Below are 27,700 nucleotides of genomic sequence, written 5' to 3'. Positions count from 1 at the left end.
CTGAAACAGTTTATTAAAACAAAAAGAAAAATTGCCTGCAAGCCAAAAACTCTCAGACCAAGGAGATCCATAGTAGACCATAAAATGAGTGAGATCTCTAAGAAAAGGCAAGGCACAAATACATAATATACCAAATACGGGATGACATGCCTTTGTAAAACAAGGGGAGTAAAAGATGCCAGAGTCCGAGATAATAAGACCTTTGCTTTGTTAAGAAGAATGTAAACCTTTCTGCTGAGCAGGTTAATCACCACTTTCTTGTCTCTGGTGCAAAGATGTGAAAGAGAGGCTGAAAGTGCCCGAGACAAGTACAAGTATAGTTAGCACAGGCAAGAAAACACGACTGCAACAGTGACAGTTCTGCCAAAGAAATATTTTTTAATTGGCAAGACCTTTTCTGAAAGCTCTTGGTTCGAAAGTTCCAATGGGTACAGAGCCGCTATTAAATGTCCTGCAACAGTACTCGAGTCAATCAGAATTTTGTTGTTTCCTGTTGTAGCGAATTCTTACTCCATGAAGCGCCGGGTCCACCACTAGATCCGCTGGGTAGCTCGATCTTCTTAGGTGTAAACAGATGAAACAGACAATTTTACGTTTTATCTGGGCCTCCAGCAGAAGCAAATGTAACTCCCTTCCTAAATATCGGGAACATTTAATTGGGCAACTTCTCAGGTATCAATTGTGCTCGAGTGGAGTTTCGTTTTTAATGAGATTTGTACAGTGAAAGGTGGACCCACCACAATGGTACTGCCACATTCTACTCTGAAGACAATTAGTGCCTTAGTGGCTGCCACCATTTGACCTGGCAAGAGGAACAGCTTTATTTTTTTTTTTAGAGAATTCAAGTCAAAGTTGGAAGATTTTTAAACCTTATTTTTTGCTTTCTCCACCTTATAACTCTTTTCTAAGAGTTTCCTTTTCAAACGATGATCTCTGGAGAAAAAACTCAGGTTTAATGTGTTCTTCCTGTTTTAAGCACCTCCATTCTTCCAGCCTGAAGACCTAGTCCAAAATCCTAATAAAAACATATTTTTGTCATCTCACTCCATATGGTAAAGCACACCGCCTTCGCCATTTGCGAGGGCAGTGAAAAAGGGGTGGAACATGTCGACCTTAGCTCAAGGGCACAAGGATACCCCGAACAGACCCACATTTTAAGCAATGTTTAACCATACCAGTACACAAAATGCAGAAATAACTAGTTATTTTAAGCTATAATCTCCTCGACAGGATTAGATCATTATCCTAAGTGCTCTGTGAAAAACAGTTGAGCCCACCCTGGTTTAGAGGGCCCAGGGTGCGACTCAATGATGAAGTCTGACACCAATAGGACGCGCGAGGTTTCATATCACAAATAATTAATATTCCACTGGAGCAACAGGACCAGACCATGACTTTTTCACTTGAGTATTGGGTCGTAGGCTACCTATTTTAAAAGTGAATCTTAGTGGTGGCCACCTACTACCTACCTACAGGGTGTAGATGGTCAGGGTTTTTCAGTCAAGTTCCTTATTTATTTATTTATGTTAGGTGTCTGTGTGTCAAACCAAATCTTAAATATCTTTGGGATTTATGGTGCGTCCGATCAATTAACTCAGTAATTGGACACAAGTTATGTTACAGTTCATGACGGAAAACAATGCATGATAAACTACCAGGGGCACACGTTTTTTCTTTGATCGTATGTATTGATTTTTGTATTTATTTATGTACTTATTGTTGAGTTTTATTTAGCTCAGTAAAGGACCAGAGTAATGACCTACCCGGAGAACCTTCTGTCTCCATTTCCCCTCTAAGCGGCTCTGAATGTTTATTGTACAATGATGAGGCGTGATATTTCCCTTCCCAATCCCTGATTCCCCACAGCAGAACCTTTAGCAGTGGTGAGCGCACATCAGCTGGCTTCAGTGGTCTTCCCCACTGTCACTCAGGGAGAGTTGTCTACAGCTCCAGCAAGGTCGATCTTCCAGAAATTAGATCCCACTGTTTTATTTGTAACCATCTGAGTGATAAAGCATTTCGTGTTGTGTTTTAAGAGCATACTCCGGTTCAGGCAGGAGGCCCACGTCTCCACTGGCACTCTGTGCAAACCTTAAAAAAGCTACGGGATCAACTTTTGAACATATATATTTATATATATATATATATATATCTTCAACATCTGAAGTGTAAGGCACTAGTTGTGTTTACTCTTGCTCGCAGAGTAAGAAATCCAGGCATGATGCTCTGAAAAGCATCATGCCTGGATAGTGTAGTCTGGAGGATGACTTCAGCCTTCTTACCCAAAGTGCCTCTGACTTTCATATTATTATTTCCAAATCCTACTGTCGTTTTTCAAAACGCCACCCCTCCAGCAGATAGATCCTATATTCCTGGATTTAGCTACGTTAAAATAGCCCAGTTCTATATAGATAGTATCTCGTAAGGCTCTGTTACACCAGGGCGCTTCCAATGAGCCTAAAAGCCACTCTACATGCTTTACTAAGAAATGTCCTACATATTTGCAATGTAGCAAACCAGAGACCCTTTCAAACGTTTGCTAGCATTTGGGCTGAAGAGATTAGATCTAGGATGGTCAAGCCACTTTTCAGATCTTTTCAATTAACCCACACGATCTTCCACAAAGTTCCCATTTTGATGTTCATCCCGCATCTCTAACACAGACTGGCTTAGTACAGTAAGTGTAGGTTTATCAATAAAGATCATATGATGGAGAAGGAAAACCTAATACAATCACAGTTCTCACTCACAGGACTCTTCATGGCAGACAAACAACCCACCATCCTCCCACACAAAATTTAGAAGGTATTACAAGCAGGGTCATGATACCGAAGTTACTAACTTAAGCAACTATCAATGCAACACAACATGGAACAGAGATGTAGCTGGCTTTCATACATGATCAATGTTAACTTTCAGCTTTATGGAACCCCTATGTGTCTAGTCCCCTTTTTGATCCATTTTTCGCTTTAAAATGTTTCATGAAAGGGATTTCCAGATTCTTAATTTTACTAAAGTGATCTTTTTAATTGGAATTGCGTTACAAATCTATCAAGGTAGCCTGCAGAGAAGCATATTAACAAAGCATTAAACATGTTTTTTTAAAATAAAATAAATATTATGCCGTGAAAGTATTCCAGAACTTCACATGTAGGACCATTCAATATTCTTGATTATCATGCGATTCATGATTACCCCTTGATGGAGTGCTATTTTGACTATTATCACCAGGACTCGAGCCAGGGTACCACGCGGGTGGACGGCGTCACCCCACTTATTTTACCGGGTTTTTGCCATGTGGACGCCGTCCCCCCTGTCCAAAAGCTGGACTGTGCTTTGAGATACTGGCGAGTTGTCGGAAATGCCTTCTACCCTTTAGTGGTGCAGCAGTGCCGATCGCTTGGGTCCCAGTACACACGGCGGGGACATGAGCCCTGCAGCTACCGAAGTCTGGCCTAGACTCTGTTACAGAATCGCAAGCCAAGCCACCGTGTTTATTCTGGATCTGTTAACATGTTTACGACCAATTGGAGGAAGTCTCACCTCTCCTCTCTCTCCTCCAGCCATTCATCACCAAGATGAGTCTGTATTCGACCTCCTAAGCCGAGTGATGTCACTTCCGGTGACACCACCTAACTTGGAGCTTCCCCCCACTTCTTTTTTTAGGACTTGTGCCCTGATTATCACAGCGGCCTATGACCTAGAACTATCATTAACAGTGACTGCCTTAAAAAATTCTACAAAGGTTTGTGAAAGATGAAACGCCAGACTTGAAGTAAAAGGGGTAGGTAAAAGAAGTCACATGCTGCTATTTCATAGGAGTGGAAAGGCTTTTTGGGCATGGTTGTATTGACTTCTCGTTCAGACATACTATTTTTTCGAAAAGGTTTAATTGATTTTTGCACAAACATGGAACATTTTCCTCAGAGTATAAAACCATTAATAAGCTCATAATTTATTACAGACTCATTATTTGCAAGTGGTATGATGTCCACCTCCCAAGATACTCCCAGTATATAGTGCACCAAAACTATGCATGAGACATAGACCGGTACCCGGCGTAAGATTCAGAACAAAGCCAGGACTAAGTGCGTGATTTAAAACCAAACGGACAGGTACTTTGTCACAAACGTAAATGATATCCCATCTGCCTTATTACAAATGCATTAGGTAAAAATGAACTTGTAATAAGGTGGACGGGATACCCAGCACACAGTGCCCGCCCCACAAACTCTAATTCAGACCATATGTTCAGATCTTCCACAGCCTGCCTGAGATATATTTTTTGCATTTTACACAAGGAGTGAGAGCCAATGAAGGCTCGAGCTCAAACTGAGGAGCTTGGAGCTCAAAACAGGCAACCAACACCGCAACATCATGCACCAAGAATTAAGGATAAAACATTAACCTTTGATTTAAAACAGGAGAAAGAAAGTGATCCTAAGTGAATATCACATATAAGAGCACTTTCAAATACATTAGTTCAGGAAGTGCAGTGTACAAAACCTTCTTGTGCTTTAATGGACTATAATGTTGCTCTTGGTATAATAAGAATGTAGGCCAAGTAAAGGGTGCGTAAGAAAACTTGTCTCTTGGTTCAATAATGGCATTGCTTCCAGGAGGGAGACCATAAATAGTTCATGTTAAAAAAGTATCACTTTCAATAAATGTCGCCCCATGCAGTGATATAATAATCATTGTACTAAGGTGAAGCACTTCCTCGTGTTAAAGAACACCCCCTCATCCCCTTACGTATGGACCTTGGGATAAGACCCATTGATGATGAGATTGGATTGAGACACCTGACCTTCTGGCATAGGCTATGGGCGACCCCCGAGCTAACAGCCTATCAGTCGGAACTCAAAGTGATCATGGGGCTCCCAGGGGTGGGAAAGCTACCCTGGTTCATACACATAAAAGATCTGTGTCGTAGACTAGGTCGATCAGACTTATGGACCCACCCTGAGGAAGTGTCCCTGATAATATCACGGCTCAATCTAGTTAAAACCTATAGACAGTTCAGATATGCCGAAACCCAAGGGAGCACAAAACTAGGTCGCTTAACCTCTGACTTGTTTAACTTTAAAGACAAGCATTCATTTGAGCTCTTCCTTGATGATGTACAACCGTTTAGGGCAAGGAAACTTTATGTTCAATTTAGAATGGGTTGCTTGCCGGTTAACGCATTTATAAAGAACTGGTCCAAAGCTTCCCTTGTTTGTTGTCCTGCCTGCAATAGCCAAGAAGAGACTCCCATCCACGTTTTCTTCTTTTGTCCAGAATATGATGTACCCAGGAGGTACTGGCTCCTACCAATCTGCAGGAACCTGGGGTTCAGACAGTCATGGGAGGCTTTTAGAGTCTTGAGAACCGACACTCATCCTTCGATTGTTTTTGCCGTGTGTCGGTTCCTTAACTCTATGTGGCACAGGCGTCGCAAGTTTTTAATTTCCCCCTGCATATGATAATTGATCCTTTGCCATTTCCTATTGTCTTGATCTTACTAAGAAATGTAGTCAATGTTTAATTTTTTTTTTAATGTTTTAATATATCTTCTTAACTGTTATGAACTGTGTCCAATTCACCGTATATGGCTATATCTTGTAATGTCCATTGATGTTTTTATTGCCTAAATCTAGTGTTCGTATGTATTTTCTGTACTTGCTTTTATGGTCTATAAGATCGAAATAAAGCTTGAAAATGGAATGGTTAAAGAAATATCACTTTTTTAATTTTAGAGATACTTTAATTATATTTTACATGATGTGTTTTGTACTATTTACATTACAAACATTTTAATGGTGCTGACCGTGCATAGGCTCTTAGATTCAAACCTGATCGGTGGCACTGCTCTCTCAGCTCTAATTTTACACAATGAATCTTAAAGTAGTTTCAAGACCAGAACCGAAATATGCAGTCAATGAGTTCATATAACGTTCCATAGTTGAGGTATACACTTTGTTCTGCAAGTATGGGACAATCAGACAAATGTTTAGTCATATCAAGTTAAAATAAAATGTAACAGCATAAAAATCTGCAACTTCATACTTGGCCACAAGATGGCGGCATACCCCAACCTTTGAAAGAGCTGTATAGTTTTTGTATTAGAGTAATTTCGAGCTAAACTGTAGACCACGTATGTTGTATACAATCATTCAAGCCAAGTGAAAAATAACATTACGTATAGTTTATTTTAATTCGACGCACTAACGAGACAAAGGTTACACGTGTACATTTAAAACTGCTATAATATTGAAAAAACCACACATAGGGCACATGGCGTGTGTTCCCATGTTCCACTGCCTGTATGACATGTACGGTCCCCTACGTAGGTCTCAACACACGCCAAGAGAACAGGCCCGATTCTAAAGGGAGTACCAGGTGTGCCAGGCTCTCCCAAACGTGTCCCCTGGCCCTTACGGGTGGCCAATCACAAACTGAAGGGTCTCCGTCGAGTTTTTTTGTTTCATGCATGCGTGAAGATCTGCACTCTCCCTGCCGTCGGACAACTAATGCCATTATTGGAGAGCGCATTAGAGTTGACTTGTATGCAGTCAGCATGATCACCAGGAAGGAAGGTTAGCAAATCTTCAACAGAGCCTCGAGGGTTGTTCCTAGTCTCGAAGACTAACACGATGGATGCAGCTGGCCAGCCACCTTTGGTCCCGGTTACAAAAGGCCTCACCACCATGGGTTCATGCTCAGGAAATCCGATTCTGTTAGCTGTTGAGGCCGTGAACAACAGCTGCGGTCACCCTTGCAGGGTACTCACTGTTAAACCGGTCACAAAGGGTGGGGCTCTCTGCAGCTCTGAGACAAAAGTGCATTTTTGCACTTTGGGGCAACCTACTCCAGGCTTCCTTTATTTGAGGATGGAGCACTGTAGGAGCAGCAAGTTTGATCTGTGCACTCACTACTGATCATGAATGAATAGTGAGGTTTCATTACAGGCGGTGTGACAGAGTCACTTACGTATCAGCAAATACCTCAATTTATGTTTTTCCTCTGCATATGAATTAATCTTGCCTTTCAGTCCTTTCATGGACAAACTGTAATAAAATGTTATTATTTCTAGGTACATTTTAAAATATTTCATTTTCTGCTATTTTAGCACACCCCACCAGATTCCATCACTGTTACCGATCCAATTGGTTTTAAGCACACCATCGCCTTGCATCGTCTTTCAAGTTACCCTTGGAGAGACACTATAACTCCCGTGTAAAACGGAGTTTACATTTTTGGACATGCATGCATTCAACTACACTATTTACCGGTTCATTCCAATTTCCTTAGGGGAGTCTTCCTAGTGTTAACTATACAATATTTTACTTATTTTTTTTAATCAATTTTATTTGCGCACATTGCTTTAATATGCTGCTTTGACCTTTCATATTTCTAAAAATCCCCTAGTGCGGGAGCCCCTAACCCCGTCAATATATTTCTTCAGAAAATGGCAATTTTGACCAGCGATTACCACAATTTACTTTAAAATGAGCTTTCTTCTGATGTTGATAATATTGTTGTCACTGAACGGACTAATACTAGCACTTGCTATTTACATTGCTAGAAAACAGTAAAATATGCTTTAGCAATCCATACATAAAAAGATTACTATTTATGTACACTACAAAACACAAAATATAGCAGGTCTAAAAAAGTCTTGAAACACATTTAAGTGCCCTTTTAAAACAAGAAAATAATTGAACTATACTTTGCCTCAAAAATGAAAGGAGTGATGCAGTACAATATCGGCGATCATTCTGAAATAGCGAAGGATTTTGTTTAGCACTAGATGGCTTCTTTTTCAAGCAACTGAACTGGTGTGCTTTAGTACCTTTGAGATATATTCTTTAGTAATGTAGTGAGCACTGCCTGTAGTTTTACCTCTTTCTGAAAGCTTTGACTAAATTGAAGGACAGGTATAAATAGAGTTATGTAGTGCACCTTACAGAACGGTCACATCAGAACATGTATTCTTTCCATCTTTGTTTATTAGCACACTTTTCATATATATATTTTTAAAGCTTTGTGAAGTGCTCACTTGAAAAGTACAAATCTGGCGAAGTGTTGAAATATAAATAAACTGCAAAAAAAGGAGCTTGCATTGCAGCGTCTGCGATGCTGCCGCTGCCAGATCCTTCCTCAGGGATGCAGCATGCCAGCCACGACTAACGGGCGCCAACTAGCTCAAACGTGTTCCCTTCACCAATGCTGGAACTACCATGACAACTTCCAGCACCATGGGAAGTGCAGAATGAGGATAACCTGACAGCGGCTATTGCATTTCCCCTCAGAGTTTAAGCCCCTAAGAAAGAGCAGGGTAACCAACATCCGTGCAATCAGATGTCCGATAAAAACTTCCAACTGTAAGAAATAGGACAGAACTGATGCAAACCTAAGCGAGAAAAGGTTATAATTTGCACAATCATAGTTCCCTATTACCAATATAGGATTCTTATTCATTGTGCCTGTGAAAGATCAGAGTCGAAACCACTGCTGAAAGACTATTATAATTATAATCCAGAACCTAAACACATAAGGCCAGATTTATTTATTTATTTATAATGTATATAGATAGCATTTTGTGATTCCCTAATTGCGAATCACAAGGATTCGCAATTAGGAAGTCACAAAATGCAATGTATGAAGATGTATAGTACACCTTTTGCGATTTCTGGGGGTCGCAAATGATCTACCTCATGAATATTAATGAGATAGCTCGCAATTTCCGACCCCTGAGGAATCGTAAAAATCACAGGGTTGGTGGTCAGCTGAGATCAGCAGACCACCATGTCTGTGACTGTTTTTCAATAAAGCAATCTTTTTGTTTTGTAAAGCAGCCCGTTTTCCTTAAAGGAAAACGAGATGCTTTACAAAACGAAAAATGAAAAGTTTTCTTTTCATTTTTTAAGAGCAGGCAGTGGTCCATGGGGCCACTGCCTGGTCTTAAAAATGGTTTTACAAACATTCACAAAGGGGAAGGTCTCCCTTGGAGACACCTTCCCGTTACCACCTACTTGAAGTAGGTGGTAAAATTCGAATGTTTTGCGACCGCAATTGTGGTCACAAAACATTCATACATACCCATGCGATTCGGTATTAGGAAGGGACGCCCTAAACATGCCCCTTCCTAATACCGAATCGCAAACCTATTTTGCGATTGGTAACAGGCTACCGAATCGCAAAATTAGGTTTGCTGCATTGGAACAGCAATGTTTGCGTCCGCAAACAGGAAGATTCTGAGAACCTGCCCGTTTGCAAACGCAAAAATGCTTGATACATCTGCCCCATAGACTTTCATTTATGGTTAGCTGTGGTACCAAAGCTTCACCCAAACGTACAACTCTCTGTGGTAGCTCGGATCATGGCTGTGCCTAAAAATCACTGAGCAGAAATACTTTTCTGGAAGTACACATTGGGCATGGCCTACAGCTGTTCCCAATAAGCAAGGAGCAGGATCTGCACCGATGCCCAGTGTCCAGTACTCCTGCACACAATACACAGTGGGTGCTGGATACAGAGCACGGCCAATGGTCTTATTCATTAGACCGAACATTATGAAACATATGCAAGTTTGCTTTTCAGACATGTCATAATTGGACAGCTGTTGTCAGTGTCTGAAACAACAGACCTTTCACAGTCCTTCGTTGGTGTTTAGCCTCTCGCTAACTCCTTGGCCCATCCATGCTTCTTCATGGCCCTCCCAGATCCCAAATCTTGGAGCCCGGCCTGCAAGAGCCTGGCTAAGGGAGGGGGTCGGTCAGCAGAAGACAACGAGATGATGGAGTACCTGGATTGAATGTTTGTGTCGGATGTGCCCACAGGGAATATGTTTTTGATCTGTGTATGTTAAGATGAAAACATGATAACCCACGGACGACAGTGGAAATGATTACTGGCACAAGAGAGCAGAGTGCAATATTTTCTAGATATTTGTTAATGTGTCAACGCAGGTATATGTTTCGCTACTGGTATATCCATGATGCTTTGTACTTTGATTTCACCCTAATGAATATCCGGACCTGCTAGACCGGACTATTGTACTTGACTTGTTTTACTATAAAAATAAAAAATAAAAATTCAGGAAAATCAAAAAATAAATCCACCACAATACATAAAGCTACTGTGATGAACAATTCAAACACTTGTGCACTTCGGCACAAAGAAGGCATGATAAAGTCAAGGCCCAGAGGCAAGCTGCTCCATCACTCATCGTCGACCAATCAGTCTTAAGAAGTCTGTCTCCATATTTAGCACATATGTCCTTGAAAACAGTGGGTGCGGTTTTACGCACAAGTCTCTTCTACAAAACATGATCGTTAAACTTTAGACTTATTTATGCATCTTTGTTCCATGTTACAATGGTGGTTGGCACGCCTGCTAGAAAGCTTGAACCCCTGGTCAGGGGCAGTAAGCGCTATCTAAGTGCAATTTCAACTAAATACTCTACAAATGATTCACGCATGTGAATGGGATGTGCTCTAACAAACAGGTAATTTCTTTAGTGAAGTGATTTCAGGTACAAGAAACAATGCAAACACGTCTTCTATTTTAGCAAACATTACAATGGCAGATGGACTTACAAAATCCACTTCCAGCTTGCTGAACTCCTGCTTGTAGCTGCGCATCCGGGCGCCGTACATCGCCCGGCTCGGTGCAGGGATTTCTCGCACTTCCAGGTCCATTTGTTCGAGCTAGGAGAAGGGAGAAAGAAAGGACAGTGACTAGTACATCTTGGCCAGGTCCCAGAGCTCTTCTATGCTTCCTTTTATAGACCCTGAGCAGAACTGGGCAGCCAAAGGCATGGAGTGCCCTTTATGATGCCACCCACGCCACCCGTTACTGCTGGTTCAAGACTCGCACCTCTTGCCTTCCAAACTGGACTCTCAGTGTAGCGAGTGGGAGCAGTCAAAGGCTTCTCCAGGAGGCAAAAACTCAGAACTCAACAGTCAAAGAACAGACACAATAAAGTATTGTCCATCCTAAGTGCTTATATATAATAAAACATTAAGTACTTTAATCTCAGAGCGAAATGAAATGCTACACACTGTAATGGTGGTATAGTTACAGGAGTATGGATCTACTACCACGCGTACTACCCATTCCCTACACAAAACACCCCGGCCATACACACATAATGTAAGCACAAGAGACTAGAGTTAACACAAAAGTGGAACTCTACACAAGTAGGGTCAGTGGACCAAACTCTTCTCTGACATAGAAAAAGTGTCTATCATAAGGAATGATAAGCAAAGCTTGGTACGTTGCCACCACTGCTTTCTGTGGTGACTAACCTATGCCACGAACAGCAGTACAGTGTCAGCAAGGACAGTACACTCGATGCTCCTCTCTCCACGTCACAGAATAGGTTCTGGACTTCACATTACCGTGGACATGCCTAGGCCACTGCGCACACCCTAGAATTATCTGATGGCAGAGTCAAACAAAAAACATAAGAATACCAGGTTCAAATGCAGCATATTTCCATTTTCTGCTCCAACCATTCTAACATGGCAGAAGGCCAATTTGAAATGGTAAGAAAACTCAATCACAGAGAGACATGGTATTAGGGGTACGCTGAAATGTATTATGTTCAATGCTAGATCACTAGTGAATAATAGCTTGGACACTAGTGAAACATAGCTTGGAATACGCGCTCCTACGGGAGGAGCATAAGGTCAAACTGGCTTTTATTACTGAGAACTGGACTGACAGTAGCTCTGGCCCTGATCTGGTGAAAGCAACACCGTCGGGATTGTATTGCCAGACATTGGATTGGCCAAATAAGAAGGGGGAGGGCTTGCCATTATCTATCATGAAACACTCTCCCTTAAGTTTGCCACGGCCTCCAACCTGGCGTATGAGGCTTTAGCTTTCGTCATTTACTCTCGCTCGCATAGACCCTTTAAAGGGTTGCTGATATACCCTTCCCCAGGTTCCAAATGTGGTTCTTTGGAGTCCTTAGGTACGTTGTGGGAAGAAGGCTTGTGTTTAGAGTCCTTCTCAGTGCTGATACATCTAGGCTGAACCAAATCATGGGCGCCGGAGGTCTGGTACAAATGGTGATTGGGCCGACTCATGAAAAGGGGCATACCTTAGATGGTAAACATTCCAACAATATAGATATAGATGAGATCTCGGTTCTTCCGATCTCGTGGTCTGACCACTGTATGATCAAGTTCAAACTTAAGTGTTCCTTAGCTCATTCCTTAGGTCAGAAACAATTTAAAGAGATCGGAACTAGATCCCGGGGCAAGCTGGATGTGGAGAGACTGGGAAATGTCTTGGAAAACTCAATGTAGCTCCGCTGGATGTGAAGGAGGCCACGGCCACTTATAATAAGTGGATTTTGGAGGCCTGTGATCAGCTTGTTCGTCATAAAAAATGGATTCCCAAACGGGCCTCTCCAACTGCTCCCTGGTATTCAGAGGAGCCCATGGCCAAGAAATTGGTTTGTAAACATGCAGAGAGGAATTGGCGGAAATTTTATGACAAAGTCGAGAAGGAGAATTATAAAACTTGTATTTCCAGTTACAAACAAGCACTTTTGGAAGCTAAAAAAAAAAGAGTACTTCTCGCTACAAATTACCATGGCCGAATCCAATTCCAAAAATTGTTTAGAACTATCTCTAAACTAGCTAACCCTACCACTCCAAAGAAACAGGGTGATGCAGAATTCTGTAATAAAATAGCTGGCTTTTTTAAAACTAAAGTAGAAACAATTTTTACCTCACTCGTGGGTCGGATCAATGATACTCAGACTGATTTCAATCTAACGGAATCAGGAAGCTTAGGTGCCCCGGCAGAACTACTGGAGCATTTCACCCCGATTGAGAAAGCAGATTTGGTCAAACTGTTTTATACGAGAAAATCGGGTGCCCCTAGTGATCCGTGTCCTGCTGGAATTGCTAAGCAAATTACGGAAATTAAGGGAACGGCTCTCACACCCCTGCTCAATGCAGTTTTACGGTCTGGAATTTTTCCTAAAAATTGGAAAAAGGCTTCTGTGCTTCCTTTATTAAAGAAGCAATTCCTGGACCCTAAGGACCCAAATAATTATCGTTCTATCTCTAGGCTTCCACTACCTGCCAAATTACTGGAAAAATAAAAAAATAGTCAAATCAGCAACTTCATCTCTACTAATAACTCCTTGGACCCATCGCAATATGGGTTTAGAGCTTTTCACAGTACAGAATTGGCTTTAATAAAATCAACCGAGGAAATCAGAGAAGCCTTGGATAGGGGAGGTAATGCCATCTTAATCCTCCTAGACCTATCTGCGGCCTTTGATACGGTCCGCCATAAGGTCCTGCTGAACAGTCTCTCTGATATTGGTGTGAAGGGCTCAGCATGGAAACTGCTACATTCCTTCCTGTCTGACAGAGCTCAGACGGTAGATTTAGATGGCAACTCCTCGGAACCCTTCTCGTTCCCTGTGGGGTGCCACAGGGCTCGGCGTTGAGCCCTACGCTTTTTAACATCTACGTGGCACCCCTGGTTCACATGGTTCTTCTCCCACTAAACTGCTGATGCTCCCCAGGTCACCAATACTCAGCGCCAGGACACCCTAGGGTAGCAGTGCGCTTTACAAGTACAAATAACGTAACATAACCATGGAGTAAAAAGTGAAGCAAGTGGCTTTACAACTGCTGGGCCCTCAGAACTTTTCATTTTTTTTAATAAACATATTTAACAAGGATAGCAGGGCAGGAAGCACCTAAGAGGGCAAGGTTGTGTGGGGGCAGAGAACAACCAGGAGAGAGAGAGAGAGAGAGAGAGAGAAAAGAGACCCATGCCCTCCCTTGGAGGGTTGATTACCAGGAAAATAGAGCTCCCTAAAATCAACAGTGGAAGAATGCAACTCATCCAACCAGAACACTGTAAGACCAAGACCCAAAAACAAAGTCAACAAATGACATCCACCTGTGATAAATAGAAAGCCATTCAACCATTAGAAAGGGGTGGATCCAAAGCATACTCTAAATATGTGTTTTCTAGTGGAAACAATAGGCCTGCCTCCAGACAACTTAAGCTGTCTGTGGCAGAGATCTAAAAATAAATATTTGTGTACACAATGCATTGATGCGCTTTTAATCGTTCCAACGCTGATAAACAGAGTAATAGTAATTTGATAATAATAAAATGCTTAGAAAGAGCAAACGCACAACATTGAACATTATATTTTAAAAATATATTATTTATGTCAGAAGGGTAGGTAGAAAGGTTTTAGGACGATAAGTCAAGGTAAAGGTAATATTTTGTTAACTCCTACAATCTGGACCCCTTCCTAATGATACACATCAGGCTCATGCATGGAGTGCACAACTCAGGGTACCCAGGCTTTGGGCACACTGGACATGAATGTCAGGGCAGGTGATATTGGATAAAGATGTCAAGCAGCATTGGCGGTGATCCTACCTACATCAGCACCACCATGGGAAATGAAGAGCTGGTCCAAGAACATATTTTCTAAGCAGTCTCACTCCCTTGTAACATGCCTTATAGATGTTGGCATTTAAATGTCTCAGATAAAGCTAAAGAAAATCATCACAAGAGCTCCTTATCTCCACAACAACTCACACTAAGCGCCACATGATCGAACTGATATACCTTCAAAGCTAAACATTCTCCAGTAGAATATCATCTCAGCCAAATCACTTTGCTCCCACTAGACAAATTCACAAATCTTAAGCTCCAGGTGAAGGAAATGACCAATGATCAGATTGCTGGTCTCGGGCAGCGGTATCCCCAGGTTGGATACTGCTCTACCCGATCACTAGAGGCTGGGGTTCCACAGACTCCGATTTTCCAAGAGCAGGAACATTCGGTCAGATTTTACCAGCTAGTTAATTCAGCTTGTAAAATCATGTGCTGGTGTGTCTAAAAGCTCAACCTGACCATGGTGTCTGGCTAACTCACCTCAGACAACACAGGAGAGCACAGAACACTCCTCCCTATCAGCCCACAGCCTCTCCTGCCCCCCGACGCCTACCCCAACCCCTGCCCAAAAGGTGGTAAATGGGAGAGTATTAGTCCGGACTATTTATACTGATTTGGCTCTAGTAATTGCAGGTCTGTGTGTTAGTCTAGATTCCGGTCACAAAAACTAGGTGATGGGGTACCAGCCAAAATCTTTCTGGGCCAAAAGGGCACCCCCACAACTGAATCTGGCCCACTCATAACTGGGGCCTAGAGTGCTAAATATCAGTTGATAATACTTTACAATATGAAATGCTTAATTCTTAAAAATTGCTTTAAAATCAGATGTACAAGCACTGACGATATCTTGCACTGGCTATTGCAACACTTTACCCATTGTCCTGCCTAACTCACCTATAACTCCTCAATGAGCATTCCTTTATTTTGAACCACACTGATCATTAACAGCACAACATCTAATAAGGTTTCTCCCATTCATCAATCCCCCACTGGCTCCCCTAGAATCTTGTTTGCAGCATGTCCCTCCTTTACGGTCACTTCCCCTTATTCCCCTCTTGCAACTCACACAGATACTTGAATTCCTTGGCACAAATATACAAAACTACTTTTATACAAGTTTTGAAGGGGTGACTGCTGTTTATTCCTTTTAAGTCTACCACTTACCCAAAGTTCTTTCTCCACTATACCCAAGGCCACTGAAATAAGGTGGCAGGGGAGCACTAAATTATGCGGCAAGAAAAGCCCATGCCTTTTGAGCATGCCCCATTGTTTAAAGGAGAGACAATGTTTGCCCATGAGCACCTGGATAGGAGATGCCTGTGCACTTGAAAGACAAACTCCACCCTCTCCTAACCTAAAGTATAACCTCATACTTGCCAACACTTTACAGCTGGAAAGTAGGACGTTTCAGAAAACAAAACAAAAAACGGTGAATGGCTTTCCCCCATTAACAAACATTGAAACTGAGGGAACATTAGGCAGGAGACAGGTAAAATAAAGCCATTTTGGCTTTACAAATCCGGAGTTTCCGGTCTGAATCTGGGCTATTGTATGTATGAACCCGAGTGCTTCCAAGTAAAAAAGGCTCAAAATAACAAATTAGATTGTATGTAATTGCATTTATATAGCACTTGCTACGCATGAGAAGAGGTAGCAAGTGCTATATAAGTGCAAAAAAAGGAAGACAGAAGCTTTTTGTTTCTTCTTTTTCAAATGGATTTACAACAATTTAGTGTCCATCAGGCAATCCAGAACTATTTGCCAGCAGCATTATGTATTGGGCGGGGGGGGGGGGGGGGGGGGCGGAGGTTTGGCAGGTAGGCGAGCGCTTGTGGCTTATTTTTTGGCCAGTACTTTTTAAAAGCTAAGAACATGCAAAATGATGTTGGCAAATAGGGGTTGATGATGGGTGGCACCAGCAGGAATTATTGGGGAGAGAGACTTTTCAAATATCGTCCCACAGGCAGTCTCCTAGTGAAATGTCCCTGGCAGTCTATTCTATACCAGAAGGAAGGCCAGCTAAGGCCCAAGTATTGATATTGCCAGTCAGGGTGATGGCTTTACAGTAATGTAATCTCACACAGTTACTTCAACAGTGAAGCAATCAGTCTAAAATGACATGTACACTGGCAGCGGCGCAGAGCAGCCCGTCCCGGTGTTCCTCTACCCCATGATTGCTCGGTGGCTCTCTTTGGGTAGGGCAGGACATGTGCACCACAGTAAGGACAGTGCCAAATTTGAGTCGGTGGTTGCAGGTGGGGCACACCAGCACATATTTTTGGGGACCAACAGTGATTTTTACTCATCAGACTTTGAACAAGAGAGAAAAAACACAAAGGGTGAAAGACAGAAGAAGAAAACCAGAAACAACTGACAAAGAAAGAAAACAAGGATGAAAAAGTACAGAGTGAGATCGTTTGGTAGAAAGTGCCTGGTGGTTGATGAAGAGGCACAAAGTGGAATCTAGGACTATCTTGCCTTGGTATTCGCCATGATGACATTTAATAGCACTTCTGTGCTAGACTGTGGGGCCCCAGTACTTATTATTTTACAAATTAAGCACCGAGCAGGGACACACATGAGGTGCGCTATTTCACTGTGCCTTATTGAGGACTGCTGGGTGCTGCCTCTTCTCAGTTCATCTCACAGAAGCCGGTGTCTGGCTTTTGCCCAGGGAATTGACAATTTGATCAGCAGGGCTCTGGGCATGGACAGCACCTGGCACTATGAACACCCAAACTTTCATTCGCAAAGCATGGTGTGCCACAGACCGCTTGACTTTTGTGTGGTTTACCTCTTTGTCCTACACTTACCATCTATGCAATTGGCAGATGGAAAACATGAAAAAAAGGTGCACAGCTCCAAATCAAAAACACATACACATTTCAAAGGCTCGGTTGGAAAGCATCCTGGCTGCACAAACTCTGGACCTTGTTGTCTTCGAGCTGACCTTCTTTTGCAGTCACTGCCTTCTGCTACCCTATGCTAAGTTCAAACTGGTAAGTGTAGTCCTGTGGGTTAACACATCAGCTGTTGAAAAAACAGTCCAGATGCATCCCCCATTTTAAAATCCACCTGTAGGGTGGATTTTAAAGCTCAAGCTTGGTGCCGGAGAAAATAGTTTACTTGTACATAGGTGAAGGACCCACTGAGTTTAAGCATGGCTGACATCTGGGTTAATACCCTGAACTAACCCAAAGCCCCACCACAGCATCAAAGCAATGAAGTAGTCTGAGACCACGCATCACTGAAAAAACATGCCACATCATGACATTGGCAGCATCCGTAACACAAAGAACAGGTACTGGGCACGTGATAGCAAAAGTAGAAGCAGTCCAACTAAACAGATCAGGTACAAAAAGGACAGTAATCATGAAACCATCCCCGCAGAAAAGGTAAATGTCAAGTAGAAGTAGAAGTATGTGCCTCTCACAGAACAGGTGTATATGAGGAAGGAGCAGTGAAAGCTTCACTTACTCATAGGACAGGCGCAACTGAAGTGACAGTAGTGCAAGCTTCACCCTGTTTAAGAATATGTATGCCCTGGCAGCAGCAATGTAAGCTTCACAGCAATGTTGACAAGAATTGTAGGTTTGTTATACTCTACGATTCAAGCTATTTTTCAAGGACCTTTGAATTATTGTGCACTTCAGAGACTGAAGGCAAAGCATTTGAGAGAGGAATTGAGAAATTCAGGGGAATTTCTGCTTTCAGAGGAAGGCAAGAAGGAGCTTGGTTGGTAGTTAAGGAATATGGAGGCGTGGAATGGGAGAGCTATTTTTGGAGCGAATCCAGAGATGATTACAGAATCAGGTGCGAGTTTAGCAGTATGGGGAGCACTTTGTGGTGTGGTTTCAACAGGAGAAACATGGTGAGAAGAGGAGAGCAAGTTACACATATATTGCTCGCAACTTCTGGGAGGGTCCTTTGCAATAAGGAGTTTTACGAAGGACAAGGCAAAGTGTTGAATTCTTGGATGGACAAGGTCTCTGCAATAAGATATGTGAATAAGTTAGGAGGTCTGAAATCAAAAGATTTGGCACATTTGACCAAGGTGTTTTGGGAGTATTGCTTGAGACACAACATAGTAATGCAAGCGGAACATATATCAGGGTAGAGCAATGTGGAGGCAGATCGGTTCTTAAGGAATTGCAGGGATTCAAGCAATTGGACTCTAGACAGCACAGTTTTTCCGAGACTGATGAAGCATTGGAGCCTTTTTCAGGTGTACTTGTTTGCGAATAGGTTGAATATCCAGGTGAAAATGTTTGCAGTTTACGTCCAAACCCAAAGCCAGCAGGGATAGACGCATTCAGACAGGACTGGAAGGGCCTCAGGGCTTATGCTTTTCCCCCTTTTTCTACGATAACTTAGGTAACTGTGCTGGTACGCAATGGGAAGGAGACAGTAGTGGGAGTAACACCTCTTTGGAAGCCTAATGTCTGGCACCCTATACTTCGGGAGAGATTGGTGGATTATTCAATTCTATTATCGATATTTCCGGAAATTTAGTAGGCTCAACAGAAGAGGCGTACAATTTGGTATTTGAAGGTCAGTTGAGGCTGATGGCATGGAAAATTTCAGGAGAGTTTCGGATATACAAGGCCTTTTACAGGGAGCAATACTTCCTATTAAGGAAGTCTGGGCACCAGGCACTCAGAAGAAGTACAGATTGGCATGGCAAACATGGATCTGCTGTTGCATAAAGAGGGATTTTTAACCTATTTCAGTGGTTGTGATAGAGGTAGTGAATTATTTATCTGTGATGATTGAAAAGGTATTGTCTTAAAAAACAATTAATGTTCATCGAGCAGCTATTGCCGCTGAACGTGTTTTAATTAATGGCATTATGGTAGGCCAAGATGACTTGGTACAGAGACTCATGAGTTTTCAAAATAGCTGGTTCCAAGATATAACTTGGTTTGGGATGTGACCAAGGTATTGATTTATTGAGGGTTTAGGAGCAAATGAGTTACTTGATTTGAAGTTTTATCTCAGACGTTGACCATTTTGTAATGTCTAGTATCCTTTAGAAGGGTATCAGATGGTAGGGCTTTAGACATTTCAAACAGGATCTTTTCCCACTGAAGTAGTGTGCTTTTATCTAAGCAAACAGACCAAAACAAATTCATTGTCAATATTTTACTCATATTTTGCTGATCATGAGAATTTGTGTATGGTACGCAGTGTCAAGCAGTATGAGAGAAGGACATTACAGTTAAGATCGGTGAATGTGAAACAATTGTTAATTTCCTTTAGCTATCCTCATAAAAGAGTGTCATCTCCAACTCTTGCGAGATGTGTGAGGGAGGTGATGAGTAACTCAGGTGTGGATGTCAGCTTGTTTGGTGCACTTTCGGTGAGGGGTGCATCTGCTTCGAATGGATTTATGCTGGGGGTGCAGCTGAGGTGTGAAGATTGGTCAAATTATGCACTTTATTGAAGATTTTATTTCAAGCCTGTTGAGAACGCAGCTTGTTGTTTACCAAGGAAGCTTTGAGCTTGCAAAAATGATATCTTCTGGTCTTGACATAAAATTTAGATTTTCCCAAGCTTTGATGGTCAGAAAATCTGGATTTTATTAAAGACATGGAGGCTAATACTATTCCCTGTCTTTTTTATCTGCCCCTGCTTTCATTGATGTGTTTATTTTGTAGTTCGTCGTCAACAATAAAGGAAGCGGGTGGAGAAGCCGTTCACGGAAAAGGAATATGGATTTCGCTTTATGGACTCTTGTTGAAAAGAAGGAAGATGGCAGATGGTTCTGGCCTTTTATAATGTTGGAATTTTGATGTTAAGTGTTCTAAATTACTTAAAGAGGCTGCTGTGACTGGTGGCTATAAAGGAGATTGCAATAGTATTATCACCCGTATTATCACCCGTGTCTTTAATAAAATCCATATTTTCTGACCATCAAACCTGGGAAAAATCTACATTGGCAGCAGTCTCTAGCTACAATCATTGAACCCTCTACAGACAAAAGGTTTAAGCACTCCCCTAGCCAGCTAACTATTCCTTCCTTCTTACTGTGAGAAATCATCAGACATCTGTTCAGGTTTAAGATTATGAGCCCCACACTGGCTGAGGTGCAGGTGTTACCACTATCTGGAGCTACTGGAGCCCAGTGTGAGGAGTGCAGAAGGTTCATGGGCATGATCCCTCCTTCCCACATCCAATGGACTTTGCCCAGATACCCGTCTGGCTATCCTCATGTCTCGGTCTAATCCTGCCGTGTCTTGTGCTGTTGATCCTCACCATATCAAGATCTAATCTAATTTTTACAGCATCTCTAGCTCCATCATAAACATGTCTGCCAACATACTTTATCATGATGCATTTCTAGTGCAGCAAGTGCACATTCAAATCTTGTCATCTTTCGCCAACCCTCTTTTTCAGTGAAAAAGAAAGTGTCACAGTGCACGTTTGGCCTAGGCATATGCGTGTATTTATACAATAAAATTAGCCTACAGCTCACAAAACCGACACGGTTGGTATAGTTGTGATGTGGTGCTTTACTATCAAAGCACAGCATCATAGCCATTTCAAAAAAGGATTTCAAGGACAAACACTGAACAAAACAATGTATTAACCTTTTGCGGAATACCTTAAATGATAGAAAAAACAAAAGAAAAAGAATAAGGTACTTATCTGGACCCTGATCCCTGTTCTATCCTCATAGTTACAAAGGGGATACATTACTAATAATAAATCATGAAATCTTTGAGAAAAATGCAAATATTTATGTTATATATCATGCTGTACTTTAAACTAAAGTGTATATGCACATAAACAAACCGGAACCTTAAAAGAGAGACAGAGTAATCAAAGTGCGACTCCAGTGTAATACCTACATACCACAATAATTTACATTCGGGCTACTCACAAGACATCATGGGGAACACAACATACCTAGGAAAAACATCAAAAGAATACTATTGTTCATAAGGATTAATGAAGGTGAACTTTTGGAACATCTTCAAATACATCCTCCTTAATGTTCTTCAACTAAGGAAGTAGATTTGATGTAGTGACCAAGTCAACCTGGGGAAGCGGTTTTGAATCCAGCATGGCACTGTGATGCCAGTGATGAAGAGGATGTGGAGTATTGGCCAGAACTGTCGACCTCAGAGCTAGGGAACAAGGTTCGAATCTTGGCATCGTTTCAACATCCCGTGATTCGGTGCTAATCACATAATCTCCCGTGCCTCGAAAAAAAAAAGTGTGCTTATGTAATGTAACTGGTGCTCACTTGGAGCCCTCTACTGCAGAATCAAGTTCACGCTATATAAAACTCTCCAAAAAATAAATAAACTGTATTGCTAGTTTAAGTGTTAATGTAAATTAAAGATTTAAGCACCATCTTAATGTGTGCAAACTTGCATCGTCTTCCATCGCTCCATATAAGGTATAAAGCTATGTTGCTCTCTAGCTAGGTTCATGCTATATAAACAAAGATATGTTTTTACACTGTGTACAGATATGCCAGCTTATTCCACTCCGTGAATGCCCCCTACCTTTTAAGCTCTTGGTGAATCCTCATGATTTCGAAATTCAGAAAGAAGCGCTTCATAATTTCATTTATCCCAGTTCACGCTCTACACCTTTAATGGAGTTGATATAAATCTGATTCCCGATGTCTGTTAGAGCAGTTTCCTGTGCTCATTTTGAGGCTGCCAAGTGGCTGCTGCATCCAAGCCATCTCAGATTGTGATAAAATCCTCTACAGGGTGACTAACCCAAAGGCAGATCTGAGTATTGTCAGTATCTGAGTGAAACAGTAATCCCCAGCAGCTGATTAGTGCTGCGAGGGGTCAAATAAAGAAGATGCGACAGTGGGAGCACCATAACAGTCGCACTGAAATGAGACAGCTGATGACTTAAAATCTTCACCTTCACATATTGTTCTCTCACCATATGGATGGGTATAAATCCCTGCACTGATGAATACAAGTCCCCAAACTGCTCCAAGGACAACCACGTAGAAGCAAGTAGCCCAACGCTGTTGAAATCTGCAGCTAGATCGAATACAGCAACATTTAAAGAAAGCTCCATCATCTGCAATGATTCATATTTTATACATCACTACCACCAGCACGGTTGCAGTCCGAGTCTTAGGGTGAAAACTAGATTGATTTATATCTCACCGTCCCACGTTTAACCTTTTAATGTTGGCGTTAGATAGGGAAAGCTCTTAATATCTTTAAAAATCTTGACTATTCACACAACTCTCTGCTTAAAACAAATGATATATGTAATAAAAATGTGTTATGGAAAATAATTACGTCCTTCATTGAAGATTAAGCATTATAAACAGTTGTGCCTTGCAACTGCATCAGTGAGCACATTTGGATTGCAACTTGACGCATAACAATAATCTATATCTGTAAAGCGCAAACATATCACGCCTAAGGTTTTAAGCCGCTGGAGGCTGTCAGGAAGATTAAGGGCTCAATTCTGATGCGGTTTGGAAAGCTTCCTGATCGAATGGATTTGGCAATGGCTTCCAACCGAATTGGATCGGAAGAGTCCAACCGACCTAGCACAATGCAGCAGGATGATTCCAGATACGATTTGGTTGGACTCCCATTGACTTCAATAGGAGCCTTTGTTTCAACCAAATGCAAGGCTCCCATTGGCCCGATTGGAAAGGCTGTGGGTTCAGGGGGGACAAGTACGGGCCCCCAAAGTCTGATTTTGACTGCCAATTCGAGCCCGACGGCAAGATTCAGAAAGGCTGTCCAAATCCAACATCGTACTCGGTCATTCGGAAAAGCGGGCTGTAGAGACGTAAGTTTCTGCTTCGCGTGGCTCGGTCATTCCAAATGCCATCTGGTTGGGATTGGGTTGGGATTGGGATATTACTAACACCTAACACCTAACTTGCATCATACTCGGTCGGTCGGAAACTTTTCCGAGTCGGTCGGAAAGACACGTTCCCGATCCAATTTGGAAGGAGCAAATGCCATTAGGTGGTCTACCTAGCCGCATCAGAATCAGGCCCTAAGGGAGTTATTGCCCAGAGTCATATGATGCTGAGCTACTGCCGGGGATTGAACCATGATCCCTGCGATCCGGAGTCAGCCGCTCTGGCCGCTGCACCACATCTCTCCCCTATTGGATAACTAGTAACACGTAACACAGTCAGTGTCATTGTGTAGCATCCCAAAACTTACAAAGAGCAATGTAACAGCAATTGCTGTGTGAAGAAGGCTCTTTGTTAGCATTTGCTCTCTGTGTATCCATTGAGAAGCTCATAGACTTTCAGTTAATCCACAAAGCCACCATCCCTTGACCGGATATCAGCAAATGCACTGGGGAAGGCGGCCCATTTAAAAAATGAGACCACACATTTTAGTAATGGTGACATCTATAAAGATTGGTAGGTGGTTAATGAATTAAATAAATGAGAAGCACTGGCCATGCCAAGACATCTAGCTCCCACTGTGTGAAGAGCTCTGCAGAGAGTTACACCCGAATAGACCACCTTCAGCAGGAGAGGTCTGAGCAAGTGTTGCCAGGTGGTCTGCGAGCGTCAGTGTGAGCCCATGCCAGGATTGGAGAAACTGCTTCTGACAGAACTGAGCTGGCCTTGTGAGCCGCAAGGAACTACTTTGCCAAAGTAAACTCAATGGCAAAGGGTAACCATTCACTAAATTTCTTCACCATGTATTGATGACAAGTATTCACAACAGACAGCTAAATCGGTCCGTAGCAGGATGCTAAAACCAAACCCAGAGAAAGTCAATAAACCAGTATAAAAACAGAAATAAATAAATAAAACCAGCATGGGAAACACATGATCACAGCAAAAAATAAAAATATTTACATCGAAAAATAAAGAAAATCCCAAAGTTGGGTTGGAAAAATTAGGTCACTAAATACTAGGTGTGTAGGCCTCGCGAACCGGCCTCCAGTTAAGAATGTCTTAAAGATTGTCTAAGTTTGGCATTCCAGCTAATTTTATAGCATCCATAAAAGCGCTATATCATAGCCCTAAGGCCAAGTTCCTTGTAAATAATCTGCTAACAGATTGGGTTCAAATAACACGGGGTACCAGACAGGGTTGCCCCCTGTCTCCTTTATTGTTTAATCTTTATATAGAGCCTTTGGTAAACCAGTTAAGATCTGATACTCTGATTAAACCCTTCCAGATTAATGAGTTAGACCTGAGATTCGCACTATATGCTGATGACCTCCTAATGTATACATCTAATCCTGAGATATCCATCCACCGCCTATTTCATCATGCCGAAAGTTTTGGGGTGATCTCAGGATATAGAATTAATAAAGAAAAAACGGAGGTCATGCAATGGAATTATGAGGATAAACTTCCTGAATCAAAACCCCGGATGAGATACCTTGGAATTCATTTAGTTCAGAACATTGTAGAAACATCCACGGTGAATTTGGATAGAGTTTACAAGGACATCTGTGGGACTTTACAACGTTGGTCTGGCCTACCACTAAACATCTTTGGAAGGGTTAATTTAATTAAGATGGTTATTTTGCCGAAGGTTACTTTCCTTTTTAATTCAATACCATTGTCATTTGATCCTAAAGATATTGCCAAACTACAGGGAAGAATCGGATCCTTCATCTGGAATTGCAAATCGCCCAGAATTTCTTTAAAAAAATTGCGACGGAAATTGAAAGCTGGAGGACTTGCCATGCCAGATATTTTGTATTATTGTCATTCTTTTCACTTTAAAAACTTCAGGTGTATGGCAGACAAAGCTGATACATCTTCTTTAGGACGGCTATTCCAGGCGTTACTACATGGCACCCCTTTAGAGCAAGAATTCTTTTTGTTTAAATTTGGGGATCCAAGATTCTACAAGAAGGTTAGATTAAAGGTGCTAGGAACTGCCCTGAGAAACTGGGTGTTTATGAGAAAGAAACTGGGTATTCCCTATTACACCCCCCAGGCCCCTATATGGGATTCGCCTGGGACGCCAGAATGTCTCAGAGACCAATTATCAATTCCCCTTAAAACAGCTGGTATTATGCAATGGCAGGACCTTACGGATAATTCCCAGCTACTGGGGTGGGATTCACTCTCCAGGATGACAAATGGAACTCTCACCAGATTCAAATATTATCAGCTATCTAGCTGGTGGTCTACCATTCCATGGGAGTTCACAACCAACCCAAAATTTGTATCTGTGATGAGAAAGGGTAGATGGAAAAAGGAGATTTCCTTTTGGTATGAGGCTTTAAATGAGAAGGATGAAATCTCAGAGAGTGAACTTAACAAACTTTGGGGAGGTATAGAGGACTTGCAATGTGATAACTGGTTAGCATTATGGGGAGACTCATTTAAATGTTTAAACAAAGTGGTGAAATCTGCCCCCTTAAAGCGCAATCATCTGTTCACCCTAAACAGAGTCTACATAACTCCAAAAAAACTGGTTAAAATCACAAAGCTGGAATATAGCTGTCCACGTTGTAAGGCCCCTGCAGCAGACGATATACACATGTTCGCAGAATGTCCAAGTTTGTTACCCTATTGGACTAAAATTGGACAATTCTTATCTGACGTACTAGGCAGAAATATCGAGATCTCCTCTAGGATGATTTTTTTTGGGTTAGGGGCAGAATACCAGCTTCAGGATCTGATGACTAAATTTATATTTTACATAATTATTCTATCAAGGCGTGAAATTTGTAAGGCCTGGAAGTCAGAGAATGCCCCTACATTCACAGAATGCCTGAAATATATTATCTATGTGAGTGAGTCCGATATGGCTTGTGATAGTTCTAGTCAAGATAAGATCTGGGCGGCCCTTGTGGCTTGGCGGAACCGATGACAGTGTTCCTATGATTTCACCTGGGTACTGTTGGTGCTTGTTCTCCTACCGAAGAATGGGTTCTCAGGTCGAAATGGTATGGAGTGGACAAAGCAAACAGCCATATCTAGAGCGTGGTTTTCGCCCTCCATCCCTACAAAGGTCATAATCCTCGAGATTCCGTGCATCGTAATGTAGGGAGGAGGTGATGCCCTAGCTAGAATACCCAATCTGGTATATGAGGAATACAAAAAAAAAAAAAAAAAAGAATGTCTTAAAGAAGAAAAACCTGTCCCTGACAAAGGGATTATTTAAAAAAACACAAGGCCCTCCAAAGGAAACAACAGGAACAAACAACATTGTTTATGGGTACATGTTCAGAACAAGGTAATTCAGCAAGAACGTAAAAGATATTGCATTTTTTTTTTAAACGTCACAGTGAAACACAATGCCGGATTGTTTATAATCACAAAGCTTTGAATCAGAAGCTCTGCAAAGGGTTTAATTTTCTAGACGGCTCGCAGCAAGTGCACGTGGGTGGAACAGGTGTGATATACTAGTACATAGGAAGTTAATGTAATGACTACATAGTTTTTCTTAAAGCCTGTGATATTCCAGTCTGCAGGGGACAGAGAAAACTATCAGCACATTCAACTGCCACCTCGCCAATCAACGGGCAACACTCTTACCTGTGCTGAATCTGAGAAGTTGAAAGGATTGATGCAAGTATTGGTTGTATGCCTTGCTAAAGAGTAACTAAAAATGGCCAAAAGGGTGTTCTAGGCTCGGGATTGGTCCTCTTGGTTAAGTCCCAGGTGCACCACACTTCATTGACTCTAAACACTTCTCTTTCTCAACTCTATCTGGGGTATTATTTTGTTCAGGATAATGTAATGCTTCTAAGCTAGGCACTATCTATTGGTACACCACCTCTTTTGTGCCATCATTTTAATATATATACATATACATACATATATAAGTACATACATAAATACATCTTGGGGGTGATTGTTTTATTCAGTTTATACATATTTCCCTCCTGGCTAAAAGGATTAGTAGAAAGATGATATTTTCTTGCCCCTTAGACAGTATGATGTTATGTGAGTATTTACAAGACCCAAAAATAATTAGATCCATGCTTACCTCAATGTGCTGTTCTATAACATCGGAAAGCGTCTTACCAATCTGGTCCCAGAATTCTTCCAGCCTTGAACACTCTCGGAACATGTGTAAATCGTCCGCTCTCTCTATTCCACATTCTGGACCTTTCTTTACAGAACCATTTTTAAATTTAGATAATTTTTTGGGAGTCCAATATCCTCTATGCAATGTAAACAAGTGATTCTTCTTCAAAGGGGCGGATTTTATCACTCTACATGCAATAGTATTCGAAGATTCCCAAAGGTTCCCAATGTCTAGGTCTGGCATAGAGTTACCCCAGATGTCTTGAGGGACTTTATATTCTTCTTCTCCTG

General features: G+C 41.8%; 1 protein-coding gene across 2 annotated transcripts in view; it reads right to left on the bottom strand.

The window, feature by feature from the left end:
• The window catches only part of VTI1A (vesicle transport through interaction with t-SNAREs 1A), a 1,126,058-nt gene that overhangs the window by 1,027,168 nt on the left and 71,190 nt on the right, over positions 1-27,700 (bottom strand). For both annotated transcript variants that reach the window (XM_078643783.1, XM_078643784.1), the window contains exon 3: positions 10,584-10,694. In XM_078643783.1, the coding sequence (XP_078499909.1) occupies positions 10,584-10,694 (111 nt within the window). The remainder of the gene's footprint in view (positions 1-10,583; positions 10,695-27,700) is intronic.

This window comes from Lissotriton helveticus, chromosome 5_1 (assembly GCF_964261635.1).
Source record: "Lissotriton helveticus chromosome 5_1, aLisHel1.1, whole genome shotgun sequence".
Taxonomy (NCBI): domain Eukaryota; kingdom Metazoa; phylum Chordata; class Amphibia; order Caudata; family Salamandridae; genus Lissotriton; species Lissotriton helveticus.
The sequence above is the reverse complement of the archived record's forward strand: the minus strand, read 5'-3'. Positions and strand labels throughout refer to the sequence as shown.